The sequence below is a fragment of the Cheilinus undulatus genome, linkage group 24, assembly GCF_018320785.1.
Source record: "Cheilinus undulatus linkage group 24, ASM1832078v1, whole genome shotgun sequence".
Taxonomy (NCBI): Eukaryota; Metazoa; Chordata; class Actinopteri; order Labriformes; family Labridae; genus Cheilinus; species Cheilinus undulatus.
This window is the reverse complement of record NC_054888.1, coordinates 14115079-14131757: the sequence shown is the minus strand read 5'-3', so window position 1 is coordinate 14131757 and position 16679 is coordinate 14115079. Positions and strand designations below refer to the sequence as shown.

The 16679-nt window shown below is 38.7% G+C and overlaps 1 protein-coding gene across 1 annotated transcript in view; it reads right to left on the bottom strand.

Moving 5' to 3' along the window:
* Positions 1 to 2378: 2378 nt before the first annotated feature.
* The window catches only part of prox1a (prospero homeobox 1a), a 60198-nt gene continuing 45897 nt past the window's right edge, over positions 2379 to 16679 (bottom strand). The window contains exon 7 of the mRNA XM_041781897.1: positions 2379 to 4211. Coding sequence (XP_041637831.1) covers positions 4026 to 4211 — 186 coding nt within the window. The 3' untranslated portion in view covers positions 2379 to 4025. The remainder of the gene's footprint in view (positions 4212 to 16679) is intronic.

Sequence of the window (16679 nt, the reverse complement as noted above, 5' to 3'; positions counted from 1 at the left end):
GAGAGTAGTAAAAATGATGAATTCCAAGGCACAAGCCCAGATTGACACCCAGATATAATAAAATGCATGTATTATGCTTTAATGGAAGTGAGATAAAAAAAGACAGTTTGAATGGGTTTCAATTGGGCGTTTTTGGCCCCTAACAGCTTGAGTGTAACTATTGCTTGTAAACAGTGTATTTCCCTCTTTCTGTAGTAGCTGAGCTGGAACTCACCAGATCACATAAAAATTCACGCCATAAACATGAACACAGCCAAATTTATCAACAAATGAAGAATGAAAAGCAGGTAAAATGTGCACAACCTGCCCTAAGGGTTAAATGAGTAAGTAAGTAGGGGGTAAAGGACAGACCATGTGTACTTCACCTCATGCTGGTGATGCTTGTTGTTGTGTAAGGCCTTTGGCTACACGCAGAGGGCATGTTGTGTTCTGTGAGTGTTAGGTGTGAGAAAAGGATCAGCAGAGTTCTTATAGGAGCAGTTAAAATGAGACGAAGAGAGGGAGGGGGAGATATAGGAGTGAGGAGGATGGTAGGGCATCGAGGGCAGACAGGCCTTGTCCCTGTGCCTTTGTGTGTCTGCGAGTGTGAGTCTGCACCTATGTCATTTTGTGTGCATGTCCCTGTGTCTTTGTACTGGCTAATCTAGGCGTCAGCAGCTTTTTGAGGCTTTTGTGCTGACAATAATCACACAGCGCTCCTCTTTTCAATTCATCAGCAACAACAACAAGGGATCACATGTCCCCCGTACAGAATCCAGAGAGAGAGGGACGGAGTTAAAGTGGCCGTCATCATGTTGCCTAGTTACTGCTCGGCTTGATGGCCATTTTTTTTTTTCCTGTGTGTGCAACGGTCAACGCCCTCCACACCTTCACTGAACACAGAAAGTACAAACGACCTCGGCTTCTTCTTCCCTTTTTTTGTCAAAGAATAATTTATTTCATGTTGCAGTGTGATGGAGAAACAATGAGTAAACCACTGGTCAAATCTGTAGCAAGCATTAATAATAATAATCATCATCAGAATAACATTAATAGGAATAATTATTTCAATTATAAATAATAACAATATCAGAGTGATCAGAGTCATTATTACATCTATACAAGCTACAAATATCAGCATTTTCTCGTATGTTCGTCTTTTTTTTCTGCTGTTAAAACCTTAAACACTTCACACATGACCTGGTCGCTGCAGCCGCCCCTCTTGACCCCCAGAGCAGAGCAAAATCATAGAGAGCTGGGTTTATTTAATTTGATTTGATATTTTGAAAAGTACAAAATTAGGATAAAAACAACATATTTCTGTATAAAAAGTTTTGCAAGCAAAAGAAAAACGTCATCTGCATATGATTTGAATTTAGACACTGCAAAGGAGTTTTCCTGCAAGTTTTAGTATTTAAAAATAAGAAATCACCAAAAACTGTGTGCCAAGGACTTCTGATTCTATTGCTGTGCTATCAAAACATGCATCCAAATCCATCTTGATTTCTGCTCAAACCATATCAAACTTTAAAATTCTTGTAATGTGACAAAATTTTAGATTAACCTTTATCAAAGCACCATGAATCAAAGTTGATATGCCTGTTTTGTATAGGAATGATGGGATGTTTAGAAAATGATCCACAGACCACAAGAAACTGGAATGATCACTTTTGTTTCTGGTATTATTAGGAAAAAAAAAGCTCTTGTGAGGAGTTTTTAGCTGGTTATAAAAAGCAAACCAGTGTACAGCTTCTGAAATTACATAAATTACACAGCATATAATTTCTGCCACAGTTTGACATCTTAATGGCAGTTTTAAAGCTCCAGCTTTAACCCTGACACACACAAAGTGACTTCCAGGGTAATAAGCCAAGTTTACTCATTTGAAAATGGCGTCTTTGTATTCCTTGACCCTGTCTGCGTCATAAAAAAGTTTGTGAAGCAAGAAGCAGCCAACCCCAGAGCAGAATGCAGAGCAGGGGCACCTGCTAATAGAGATAGACGTTAAGAGACAGGATTGTACATTTCTACCTGCCTGCAAACAACAACAAAAAATATGAACGTTTGAAATAAATTTAATTTCAGGGTTAAAAATAATGAAAAGATAATTGGAATGTATTGGTGTGTGTTATGTTTTTATTACTCATGAAGGCTGTTTATTTTTGGTGTCTGTTTAAGGGCTCCAGGGGACAAAGTTGAGGGTTTTTTTTTTTTTGTAGCTACACAAAAAATAACAATCTATCAAAATCAGTGGCAAAAAAAAAAAAAAAAACAACAAACAAAAAACAAAATCCACTTCTTGAATCAATTAGAAAATAATCAATATGTCAATAACATTTGCACTAAAAAAATAAAATAAAAGAATATATATATATATATATATATATAGTTAGGGACAACCTAAAGTTTAAATCATGAAGAAAAAAATGCATCTGAAAGCCTATGAAACATGTTTCCTTAGTTCATTTTCAGCATTTTGTCACATTTTGTACCTTCTGTGATCCTAACTTCCTTCTTTTCCTTACAGATAAATCTGATTTGTTGGGAATTTTTCAAAATTTAAGAATATCTTTACATCCGGGCAGTAATGCCAACAAAGAGGCCCACTGACCTGAACTGCAGTCAGAAACATGACCATTGCTATATGGAAGATGCTAGATTCAGCCGTACGGTTGGTCTGCTTCACAACTAATGAAAGATTCCTCACAAGAGCTTTAAGACTGTTGTCAAAAAGAAATCACAGTTCTTCACTTTGAAATTACCTCTTGAAGTAGATAAATTTGTCACAAATCGTAGATAACAGCATTTAAGGTTTTCTCATAAAGCTGTCTGTAGGTTTGGTGCAATAATTTAGTAAAGGAAGTCAAGCTAAAGCCAAACATGTAGTTTAAAAGTCCTAGCAGAGAGGTCCTTTATTGAAACAATGATAAAAGGCATAACTTAATGGCGCTGTTAAGTAGCGTGGGATTATGTGGGTCGATGCTTACATGAACATTTCCGCTGTCTCCAGTTCTTAATTTCTGACCTATAATCTGCTTTTTTTCCATAAGAAAGGCTGATAATTTAAAACCATTGATGTATTTCTCTGGGTTGAAACATCATTAAACATTTAGGGTGATTTAGGCAAACAGCAAAGCGAACTACATCACATATTTGTGATCTTTTTGACATTTTGATGCATAAAGGTTACATATTTCACCTTTTTTAACAGGATTTATTACTGTTTAAAACACATTTTGATACAGTGCACCTTCATTTTGGACCAACGTTTTACTCATATTCAAAGAAATTAGAGAGAAATTGTTTATTCCTGTTGCTCTGGGTACCTGAGTCAAGAGGGGCGTCCAGGGAAGGGTGGGGCCACACAGTCAAAAATCAAATAAACACACCCGTTACGTCTCAGTACAGTAAAAAAAGGGGGAAATAAGGGAAATAAACAACAACTAAGTTTGTTTGTGTGGATTCAGGTGAGGATTTGGGAATGCTACTGTGCTTTCCTATTCAAGAAGATTGTGTGTCTTTGTGTGTTTTCATTTGTGTGTGCATTTGTGTCTATGTGAGGGATCATAGAAGAGAGGCTTATACAAAGGAGGAAAAATACAGAAACATCACTTTTTTTTCTCAAAAAATGTCCATGAAACTTAAAAACATCCACAATAAAAAGATTTTTATATATTATCTTCTTTATTTTTAGCTCGCTCTGGATCCTACGTCGTCTTCATCCGTTGTTTCTCCAGAAACGAAGAGGATTCTTCAGCAAGAAGGAGCTTTTCTGTAAGTGCAATGAGGTTCTTTTTCTCTGTTTTGCTTTTAATTTATAAAAGTCTTGATGTAACGTGTTAGTTTGGTGACTCATGAGTCCGAGCCCTCATAGAAGTCTTGATGAGGAATATTTTCTTGCTTTATAAAACATTTCAAGGGCAGGTTCCTTTAAAAGATGAACAAAAACGACCTCCACTTAAAGCAGGAAAGTTCAACTTGAATAAAGTCTTATCTTAAAGTCTTCTCACGCTCCTTGGAGGTTTGTCTCGTTTCATTTGTCCTAGTCAGTCGTGGAGGAGTTCTTGTAGACAGTTTGGGGATTTAAAAACCTCGGGAACCTCGCTGTCCAGTTTGCAGATCACCTTGTAGATTGCCTTCTTCCAGGAGGGGTCCGCGTCTTTTCCTGCGACGATGGCGTTGAAGAACTCACGAAGGGTCACCTGGGCCACCTCCAGGAATCGATCAGGAACCTGGAGGAAGAAATGAGAGGGAAGTGGGCGAGGGAGGAGGAGAGCAGAAGAGAAAAAAGGGAAATTATGAGAGGCTCTTTTGATGGTTTCAAGAAAAAGAGGAACTTCTTTCACTTAACTTCCTTTACTTAATGAACAACAACACATTAATGATGAACTAATGCAACAAATAAGGAACCTTGTTTTCTCTGCAACTGCACAAGTACAGTATGGGGAGCATATTAACTTTGTGGAGAACTGTCTTTATATGTATGTTGACTTAAAACAATAATTAGGGCCCAAACACAGACCTAGGGTTAACAAGGACCCTATTGTATCTGTATGCATTATTTTTAACTCAGAAAAAAAAAATCTAATTTTGGGCTTTAACATGCTCAAAAACTCACCAAACCTTACAGAAAACAGTCCCCCAGTTGAAATTTTGGTGTTGTGGTAGAAACATGGGCCCCAAACAAGAGATAGGTGGCTGGACAAGAGCTACGTGCATGAAAATTGGTACACATATGTATCATGATTAGACGAAAATAAAAGTCTCTTGGGGTCATCCTCTAAAATGTACAGGAAGTGCACCACAAACAGCTAAATGTCAAATTTTGGCATTTTTGGGAAATTCAAAAGTTCCATGTTTTAATGAACTTGTTTGAGGGATTTCATACAACTGACTCCAGACTTTTTGTGCTCACACTAGACAACCTGCAGATCTAAAGTTGTGCAAACTGTGAGTTTTCACCATAAGGTTGGGGTCCTAACCCGAGTCCAAACTAAAACTACTTTTTGAACATTTTTGCTGTTGAAATACACCAATAATGCCTCATAACTTTTTACTGCTTTTGTCAATCATCACCAAACTTGACAAGGATTATCACACATTGATCCTGAATAAATCCTGAATTATTTATACATCATTATTATTATAACTTCATTACAGTGCCCCCTTCTGGCAATTAAACATTTCCACCTCTGATATTTTGCATTTTTCCTTTAAATATTAAGCCCCTGCATATCATTCATTCAAGGCTGATGATATTTGGTTTGTATATGGGTCTTTATAAGACCTACAAAAAAGCCTCTTGGAGCTATGCCCTAATCCCAACAGGAAACCCATCAGTTTCATCTCAATTTCAAAATAAGGCATTTCGATGATGCCAAATGACTTTAACCTATTTTAACTTTAGTATACAATACTCAGTGATCTTCTGCTCTGTCTTGCAAGACAACGCCATCACACTAAATGTGCCCACATGCAAACATCTCATCACAGCCCCCCTACTGGCAACAGGAAGTGACACATATTGGTCATATTGCCATTCCTTAATTTATTGAGCTCTTAGTTTTAAAAAGAAAAGCTTCAACAACTGGCCACAACACAAACATGATTCATTAAAGGATGTCTCACTGGTGATGGCTTGCACCCAATATCTCGCCAGTTTGGCAGGAAGTATGTGCAACTTTCATACCAAACGTCTGATTACCCTGAGCACAGAATTTGTTAAGAGAAAAAAATAAAGTAACTGTATAAAATCAAAAATATACAGACACCTGAACTTTACACCTAAAAATAAGGGACTAATTCACAGAGAAATCCTTGCCTTTACACTTTCACTGTCAAGGCAAATTTAACACCAGTTTCTGATTGTAAAGTCTTTTTTACAAGCAAATGAGAGATTTGAGCAAGCAGACGAGCAAACCAAATGACATTTTCGAGTACAAGAGCAGAGTCATAAAGCTCCACATAGCACTTCATATTGTCGAATACTCCTTCAGTAGTCACTATTAATAAACTGCTGCTATACTCTAGTATTTTGTCTTCACTGTAGTGCTGTTGTGTCTTATGCATATCTTGGATTTTTAAGCTTGTGAAAATGGTTGTATCACCTGGCGTCGATGTGCTGCCCTGTATTTTAAAGGTATAGTTCGGGGTTTTGGAGTAGGGTTGTGTGAGGTACTCGTCTACAAAGAGGCAATCACACCTCTTAAATGTAAATCAAAACTGTATTACAGCAGCACCTCTCTGGCTGTAAATACTGAAGAAGTAGGTTGCGTGTGTTTCAGGTGTCCATATTTTACTATTCCTGTCCAGAGTTCTTCTTCAGCTCTCAACTTCTCTAAATATACTTCTCCTTTCTTAACAGCCTCTAGCTGCGTGTGTCAGAGTTCCTTATGCACATATGACGGATGACACAGTCCTTGACGATGGCAGGTGAACAGTTGTCTGTGATCAGTCAGTGTGGGTTTAAACCAGAGGGAAAGGCTTGCACAGATCCAATTGTCCTTTCCACATGCAGGCATAAATATACTGTCATCACCGCCTCTTTAAGAGTGTGTTTGTGTGACGGCAGAACAATGGCGCACACACATTTTTCATTCTTCTTTTTTCTGCCCTTTCTCCCGGGGGCAAGATCATTCAAAGACACTAAACAACCTGAGCAGTGTAACCCCCTCCCCTCTCCCTTTTTTTCTTCTTCTTTGTCTCTTTTTCTTGCACGCTGACTCCTCCAGACGAGGTACATGCACCCCGACAAACTCACACGTACATCCGCAGAGGACGATCGGCGTCTTGGTGTAACCCCGTCACGCGTGGCAGGACATGCCAAGGTTAGCCGCCACCACAACGGATGAATCACCTCCACACACACACTCTAACACACACACTAAATGATTCCCTGGACTCTCATATAGTCCGTCTACTCTCACTGCCCTCTCTCTCTTTTTAGCTGGACCCCTGAGACCGCGGTTATTTCAATGAGGCCCTCTGTCACTGTCTCACTTTAGACTAGACTGTAGACACAAATACACCCTCACAGCAAAGATAAACAAAGGCAGGATTTCTGTGTTGATAGCAACGTTAAACGTTTGCACATCGATTTTCTAAAGAGGGAAAGTTCTGATCTGAAATCTCTTATTTTGCAGTATTAACCATCAGTCATTTTCATCATGGTCACAGCACGTACTAGATCAACTCCTTATTTCACATTTCCTCACAAATGCAAAGTTTTTAATAACCCTAGTTTTGCCTGGCCACTTATTTAGTTTTTAGAATGTACAATCATTAAAAAAGAATTTTGGAATTGACTGTTTTAATCTATTTTTACAAAGGACGTCTGTTTCTCCACAACCACCACAAGTACCACAGGTCAAACTTTCTAAAGAGAAAGTAAAGTACCATAAAATCTGGTGTACAGGGCAATTTAATACTCTTTTTTTCAAAAAGTTGGCTTTGTCTTCTACACTATATTGCCAAAAGTATTCGCTCACCTGCCTTGACTCGCATTTGAACTTAAGTGACATCCCATTCTTAATCCATAGGGTTTAATATGACGTCGGTCCACACACTGATGTTGGACGAGAAGGCCTGGCTCTCAGTCCCCACTCTAATTCATCCCAAAGGTGTTCTGTCGGGTTGAGGTCAGGACTCTGTGCAGGCCAGTCAAGTTCATCCACACCAAACTCTCTCCTCCATGCCTTTATGGACCTTGTTTTGTGCACTGGTGCACGGTCATGTTGGAACAGGAAGGGGCCATTCCCAAACTGTTGCCACAAAGTTGGGAGCATGGAATTGTCCAAAATCTTTTGGTATGCTGAAGCATTCAGAGTTCCTTTCACTGGAACTAAGGGGCCAAGCCCAGCTCCTGAAAAACAACCCCACACCATAATCCCCCTCCACCAAACTTTACACTTGGCACAATGCAGTTAGACAAGTACCGTTCTCCTGGCAACCGCCAAACCCAGACTCGTCCATCAGATTGCCAGATGGAGAAGTGTTATTTGTCACTCCAGAGAACGCGTCTCCACTGCTCTAGAGTCCAGTGGCGGCGTGCTTTACACCACTGCATCCAATGCTTTGCATTGCACTTGGTGATGTATGGCTTGGATGCAGCTGCTTGGCCATGGAAACCCATTCCATGAAACTCTCTGCGCACTGTTCTTGAGCTAATCTGAAGGCCGCATGAAATTTGGAGGTCTGTAGCAACTGACTTTGCAGAAAGTTGGTGACCTCTGAGCACTACGCGCCTCAGCATCCGCTGACCCCGCTCCGTCATTTTACGCGGCCTTCCACTTGGTGGCTGAGTTGCTATTGTTCCCAATTGCTTCCACTTTGTTATAATATCACTGACCACGCTGGAATTCACTGAGCTCCTGAGAGCGACCCATTCTTTTACAAAAGTTTTATAGAAACAGTCTGCATGCCTAGGTGCTTGATTTTATACACCTGTGGCCATGGAAGTGATGGGAATACCTGATTTCAATTTTTTGGATGGGTGAGTGAATACTTTTGGCAATATAGTGTATATCTGATCAAGTATTGCAAGTGGCTGCCTCTCAGTGCAAAATGACCTGAGATACATAGTAAAGCAGACCAAGTCGTTGGCACTACTTTTGAACATTTTTTTCTCCTTTTTTAGGTCTTAATCCTGTATTTAAACAATGGTATACAGTTACACAAGCAAAACTTGTGGAGCACCAGGATACAGACAGTTATTTAGCTGAACAGTCAAATTCAAATGGCTTTGTTGTTGGCATCAGAATTACTAGTCACAGCACAGACCTATTAAGACCCTGCTGTATCTGTATGCATAATTTTTCTGTCAGAAGAATCACTAATTTATGGGCTTTTGCATCCTCAAAAACTAACCAAATTTTACAGAAAATTTTCCCCCAGTGGATATGTTCATGTTTTGGTTGAGTCATGCAAGTCCATTGTGCAGGAGCCCCAGGGGAGCCCAAACATGAGATAGGGGACTTACTAAAAGCTACATGCATGGAAATTGGTACACATATGTATCATGATTAGATGAAAACAAAAGTCTCTTGGGGCCATTCTCTTAAACTTACAAGAAGTGCACTACAAACGGTGAAGTGTCAGATTTTGGCAAATTGGGTGATTCACAAGTTTGATGTTTTAATAAACTACTCCAAGAGGTTTCATCTGATTTACACAACATTTTTTTTTGCTCATACTAGACAACCTGGAGATTTAAAGTTGTACATTCTGTGAGTTTTCCCCATAGGGCAAGGCCATTATCAGAGCCCAAACTTAATCTACTTTTTCTACATTTTTTGCAGTGAAAATACACCAATAATGCCATTTAACTTTTTAGTGCTAGGGTCAATCATCACCAGACTTCACAGGGGTGATCACTCATTGATCCTGAATACATTTATACATCAATATCATGACTTTGTCACAGGGCCCCAACACACCCCAAAACGCACTGGGGTGCAAGTGCCCTTCAGTGCTGCTTGCAGCCCTAGTCATCCCAGGCCCACAAATGCTCCAAATAAACTGCAATTCAGCTGCCCACCACTAGTAGGCAATGTAGCTCTGGTTAATACCTACTGCTTTGCTGCCACAATGTTCATAAACACCAGCTTAACTCCAAACTATTCCATTTAGCACTACTACTGAACACCATCACTAGCGGAGGGCTGGGTTGGGTAAAGTATAAATCAGTCTAATTTAGAAGTTAGATGCTGACAATTGGCTGTTTTAAGTGATGCTGCTTTGTTTAAAATCTCAGCAGTCAGCTTGGTTATGCTTTTTTAGAGGTAATATGACGGCAGGAAGTAAAACCTCAGTTGTAGTCAATGAGACTCAAGTTCCTCAAGATGTAGCTCTTTCAAAAGGCTAAATCTTCTTGTTCTATCATCTGCAAAGAAACAGAAATCCCCCAAAGTGAGCCTGCGGTGAAAATGCCCACAGGGGAAACTAAAAGTTTAAACTTGAGCTTGATCTTTAAGATAGATGCTCCTTTGAGGCGTCTCCTCCTCCTGGATTACATCTCTTCATCCTTTAGTTGTTCAAATTTGCTTTTATCTTAAAAAGCAGACGAGTCCACTCTGTTAAACAAGTCTTTTTTCTTAATATTTCTTCTGTTTTGATGTGCCTGTTCTTGACCCTTGGCCTCTGGATTTCAAATCTACGCTTGTTTTTATTAGATTTCCTTGAGCGAGGCATCTTAATTGCAACAAAATCTGAATAAAAATTTAGAATCCCTCAACTCTATTTCTGCCTCGCTCTCATTAATATCTCCATCTAAAGAGCTGTGAAACAAAAAAATGCCACGTGCAGAGGGACAATAAGCGCTTCAGTCACCTTGACCTCGTGTTTTGTGCCGCGGCGTTTGCACAGCCTCATTCAGTGCGACGATCTGTGTGTTTTTGAAATGTTTCAGGATGAAGTGCGTCATCATCAAAACGAGGCTACGACGAGGGAGAAAAGGACACCGCTGATTCACAGAAAGGTAGGAAAACACAAGCAGAAAGATTGAGGATATTGTGTATCAGGTTGTGTATACTCATCTAGACAGACACACACTTATGTCCAGATGCCCAGATTTGTCTGGCCATCGTAAATCAGTCCAATAAAGAGATCTAAATTAGGCCATCATCAATACAGATGGGCCTGTTTCCCCCCATGTGTGTCTATGTGATTCGCTCCTGGCTTGGTTCTCGATGCGGCGTCGAGTTGCCAGGAGAGCGAGAGTGAGCAAGGAATGAGGAGTGAAAAAGAGAGAGAAAGATAAAGAGGAAGACTAGACACTTGGTTCCCAGTAAACATAATTCGCATGATTGCTTCGGTTTGGTGGGTAAATATTGGATGAAGGGAGGCTCAATTACTCTCTCTTCACACACCGCACACACAGAAGGACAAGAGCCTGTCTCTATCTTGAAATCGCTGCCCGAAAAAGAGGCCATCAGGGACGCCTTTGCTGCCTTTTTTCCCATCTCTAGTCATCGTGTTCCTCTTCCTTTCCTTGTCTCCTTTTGGAAAATTGTTCTCAGGAGAAATAACAAGTTTCCTTTGTGGTTTTTTTTTTGTTTAATCACACAAACTTTATTACATTTATTTTAAGATATTTGTACAGAAAAGTACCTTTGCTGCTTGAACAGATGCCGTCTGCATCGCAGGTGTCTTTAATGTTTTCATTCAAAGTGTCTTTGTGACTTTTTTCCCACCCTGTAGCACGCTTTCATTATTTGCATTTGCAAATTTTTTATTATCTGCACGTCGCCTCACGGTCATATTTGCATCCGAGCGATGTTAAGGCTTCCTTTAGATTTTACTATTCATGGAAAACAGGCCTGAAGAATCTGGTAATGTATTACTCTTTGTTCTGTGATATATTTACTTTTCCATTTCTTTCTTCTATTACATGCTGGGTATCTCTGATGGACACAAACCTGCGAGGGGTAGAGACAACCATTAGGCAAGGAACTCACAAGCCTGGGGCCTTGTACTCTAAAAGAGTGGTTCTCTGGCTGGATACATTGATGACGATGCATACTGAATACAATAAAATTATTTCAAATCAATTAATCCATAGTAGTATGAATCTGAATATGAGGGTGCAATAAGCTCATGCTATAAAGGAGGTAGCTGGGGTGGAGGAGGTTAAGCTTTGCAGTGTGGTGCATCAGCATGAATGCAAGCAGGGATTAGTAAGAAGTATTTGTGTACACCACTGAGTTGAGAGAAAGAGCTGTGTTTGGCTGTTGGAGCTGGGAGGCTGGGCTACCGTATCCTGCATGAACAAATGCAGAGCTTCATATGCATAATCTCAGCTTTAATGTAAATAAACCATGGTTATTTGCTGAGATTTCTGATGACATCAAAGTAAATTCAAATCTGCAAAGTGTAGTCTTGAATGTGCATGGCTGTGTTCAACTATGCTCTAAAGGGATATTTCGGGATTTTTTTAAGTTGGGTCGTATGAGGTACTTTGCTATAGTAGTGGCATTAGCCTCCAGGGATTTCCGTGAAGTTGATCCTGTGGTTATTATGAGCTCAGAGAGATCCGGCACATGATGCCTGTAGATGGGAACATTTTATCCGCGTAGTTTAACGAGTGTTACGTAAAAATGGGCCGAGAAAATATGTTGGCTTGCCTGTACGCTGTGTCGCAAACATACAAAGCACTTCATTTCTCCCCAAAAATCTCGCCGATGCAGCATTCAGCATCTTGTCTCCTTCCACCTCTGTGCACTGATCCTCTGATCAGCTGTGTGGGTCTGCGAGCTTCTACAGGAATAATAACACCACACCAAGCTAAAACAAACATAGTATGAGTGATTTAAGTAAATTACCCTAAAAAAAAATTCTAAGCTTATTCCCAAAAATGTGCAGATAGATTCATAAAAACTCCAATTCCCAAACATCCAAAAAAAATTCCTGAAATGCCAATAAAAATTCTTTCAAATTTCAAAGGGTACATATTATGCAAAAATCACCTTTTCAGGTTTTCTAACATAAATATGTGCCCCTGGCCTGTACACAATCCCCTCAAGTACCAGAAAATTCCATTCCCTACCCCTTTCTATTTCTCCACCTTTCAGAAAATGTGTGCTGAAACAAGCCATTCTCAGATTTTCGACTCATGATGTCACGTGGGGAGTTAGCCCCGCCCCCAGTTCGGTTAGCCCTCCCTACTTCGAAAAAGTCCCACCCTCCTCTCCTGATCCTCCTCTGAGGTGGCAGCTAAGGAGGATCAGGAGAGCCACATCCATTTCCTGAGGGGGCGGAGTCAGACAGCTCAGTAACATTTAAAGCCACAGACACAGAAACAGCTTGTTCTGAGCAGGGCTGAAACAGAGGAGTCTTTAGACATACAAAAATCCAATACTGGAGTGTTTCTTCAGCAGCAAACTTCACAGGTTTGTTTTGCGAACCTCTGAGACCAATTAAACTTGTCTTAAGGGGATGAAATATGTCCCCTTTAATTCCAGATTCCAAATGAAATTTCCAGATGTTACTAATTCATTTTCCAAATTTCCATGAAAATGCCCCAAAGCTTCAAAATGTCCCCAAACATCCAAACAAATTTCCCAGATCCCCATGGAAATACACACATTCAAACCAGATTTCACCAAAACGTCCAAAAAAATATATAAACATATCCCCTAACTTTCTTTAAAAATACTTAAAAATATGCAAGTGAATTCTCCAAAATACCAAGTGTCAACATTTCAACCAAATGACTAAACTTCAATGGACTTTCCAGACAACATGTGTGAATTTGTCAACATTTTCCTTCATTTTGACCATGAAATCAGATCAGGTCACTTTTCCTGCCCCTGTAGAAAAAGTCTTTTTGATTCAGCACTTAGATATACCAGATGGGCTTCCATAATTTTGTATATACAGCACAAAAACAGCCAAACTTATTCCACTAAACTGTACTTTCCTGCAAGATTCAGGAAAAAATGTCCACTATTTTGTAATAAACATAAACATATATTCTATCCTAACTCCATCCATAACTTTTCCAGTCTCCAGTATTTGAACAGTAATCGCTGTGATACTTGGCGTAGTTTTATCTTCTCATAACAACAGCCTCTGCTTGTTTAGTGTGCATGGAGGGAGCATGACGTTAGCATGAGTGAAAACACAAAAGGAGCAGGACCATCAGCAGAACACCTGAAGTGCACAAACAGCACGATGGTGAGCACTTAGCAACAGTGACGTCCTATTTGCTAATTTAGTCGTTTTTTTACAGCACTGACCACGAGCACAAAAGGGTGTTGCACTAAAATTATTTTTAGAATAAAGGAGAGACTTTAAAAAGTGGGTTACTTTCTTCATGGACTACCTGTCTTCTTTAACACTCTGTTATACACAGTAGATGTGAAACATCAGTGCAGACAGTCATCTTTACCCATGATGGAGCAGCTTTCTCTCACACAGGGATCATTTTCTTTCCTTTAAATTTAAATATCAGTGCCTCTCCTCTCCCATCATCTCCTCTCTGTCTCCACCAGACTGAACCCATCCCCTCCCTCTCCCTGCCACCATGAGACTAATGAAGACATCAGGCCTCTGTGTTTGTGTCCTCAGGTGACTCTACCGGCTCACCTCTCTGTTCCTTCTCCCACCTGTTTTCTCTCCGCTCTCGCACCGTCTTACGCAGAAAAACACACACACCGGGCTCTTAAGAAATCACTGTGCAAACAGCAGATGTTTGAGTCTGGAGGTGTGCAAACAGAGCAGAGACGTGCACGTTTGTGTGTTCCTTCTGTTTTACTTTAAGTCTGTCTGCCTCCCTCCATTAGCGCCGAGACGCTGACGATGTTTACTCAAGTTTGTGTGCAAATGTGTGCGTTTGTTTAGCATGTTGTAAAGTGTTTTTGAGGAGGCTGCGCTCACCTGGGCTGCTTAGAGATTGATTCCTTTCAAATATAACAACCAAGATGGGCGGAAGGTGACAGAATTAGGAATTAGACAGTTTCTCTTTAAAGAAAGTGGAAAAAACAAAACACAAGGAAGTTTTATGACGCCTGAATTCTGAAAATATGCTGTCACCTGTTAAAGGTAACTCCCACAATAGACTGTGTTGTGATTACAAGACAGGCTATATGCAAACTGTATTTGACAGATTAAGTAACATGCTTCGAAATCAGCCTTAGACATTGTCACCCCATTAAAATGTCATTTACCTTTTTCTAGCGTCTGCTTTTATTTCCATTAAAATGATGATGTTAAGCTGAAAAATCCCAGTGCAAAAGTAGATCTCAGATTGTAATTAAAGTTGTAAAAAAATTTCAAATAATCTCCAAAACTCTGTAGTTAATTGCAATTAATTGCATCCGTTTTAATCACATTTTAAATTTCAACAATTTGGCATTCAAAACTGTTTTTTTGTTGTTGTTTTGGGTTTTTCTACTGTCTTAAACTAAGGCTTGCTGACTTCCTGTTTGGATGCAGACCTGCTTTTTATAGGTAGATTGAATATTATAACATAAATGTAAATGTATTTAATCTTTAAAAAGTCAGTGTGTATAATATTTATTTTTGTAGCCATTTACAACACCCCACAGGTGTGTCTTTACAAAAAAAAGAAAAAAAAAAAGAAAAAAAAAAAAAAACACGTGACAATAGAAATCCATTAAAATGACATAAAATCAAATAACATGAACCTAACCACAGAAAAACGAACTTGTAACGTAATGAGAGCAGTGTTAATTTTACCAGCTATTTTGTAAGCTTAATCATAGTCTTTAGACTTAAATGTTTAGTTTTAATCACATTTTAGTCATTTTCATTCGCAAAGATCTTCGTCCTGCTTTAGTCGACAAAAGTGGAGTTCAGTTTTAGTCAACAAAAAAGTCCTTACAATTTAGTCTAGGGTCAAAGGTATAATATATATTTTGTTGACTACTTTTGATTTTAAACTTATATTTCACCTTTTAAACTGCTTGCCTTGCCTTGTTTAGTATCATTTTTACAGCACAACTTCACGTGTGATTTTAGAGTTATTTTTTTCATTTTTGACACACTGTATTAACACTTTGTACCAAAATTGACCAAAAAAAAATTTTTTTGAGTATTTTTTCTTTCTTTCTTTTTTTTTTTTTGAAAAACCAACCAACACAGAGGTTCTAATTATCAATTAAGATAAGAGTAAAAAGAAATGAAAAAAAGAAAAGAAAGTGAGTAGAAAATAGGTTGATTTTTCAATCTGAAAACCACAAATATGTTTAGTGAACCATCCATACATTTTCTTCCGTTTATCCAGGATTGGGTTGCATGCAAATATAAATAGTAAATCTCAAAAACTTGTTTACAAATTTAGCAAACAACTAAGTTAAATACAACATTGCATGGCGTAAATTATTTATCGTAAGTCAGGTTTACTCGGCCTATCAACGCGATTCAAAAACTGGTGTATAGTTTGAAATCCACACTTCTTACTTAAATTGGTCATGTGATGTGGCGCATTCATAGATTCCAGAGGGTTAAAAGTCTTTAGTTTTAGACACATTTTAGTTGTTTCATAGTTTTAGTCAACGAAAACTCAAAAACATTTTAGTCTAGTTTTAGTCCATAAAATGTCCTCAAATTTTAGTCTTTACTTTTAGTCTAGGCTTTTATTCTCTTGCTTAAATCTAGTGATGCATGGTAGAGTGTCCTAAGCCTAACCTGGGGTCCCTGCTTTCTACAGCTAAGAGGCAGAATAGCTACAGATGTGTTGACAATGACAAAAACTGATGAACATTTTAGTCTCGTTTTAGTCATCTTGACAAAAACTAAACTTACTTTTAGTCAGTTTTAGTCATCAAAGATCTATCTTCCTTTGCAATCCATTTCAAATTTCTTTTTCCTTGGTTAAGTTCATGTTAAAATCTTCGAAAATCTAAAATGACATAAAAACAGTTCTGAATGCAAAATGGCTGAATTTCAAAATGTGATATTAAAATTTTCCGATTAAAATTGTAATCTTGCCTTGGCTTAACCAAAGTGTGTTGAAATAGACACTGAATCGTGATTAATCTTGGTTTTAAAAAAATAGCGCACTGTTAAACTTCATTAATCACAATTAATGCGATTAATCTCAGTCCTAATTGTAACCTGTAATTGAACACTTTCAGATGTGTGGCAGTATTTTAACTGTTTTATCGTTGTTGTTAAAAAATAAACACAAAATCTAAGTATTAAAAAAAGGGATGGATTGTTTTTATCACTTTATTTTCCTG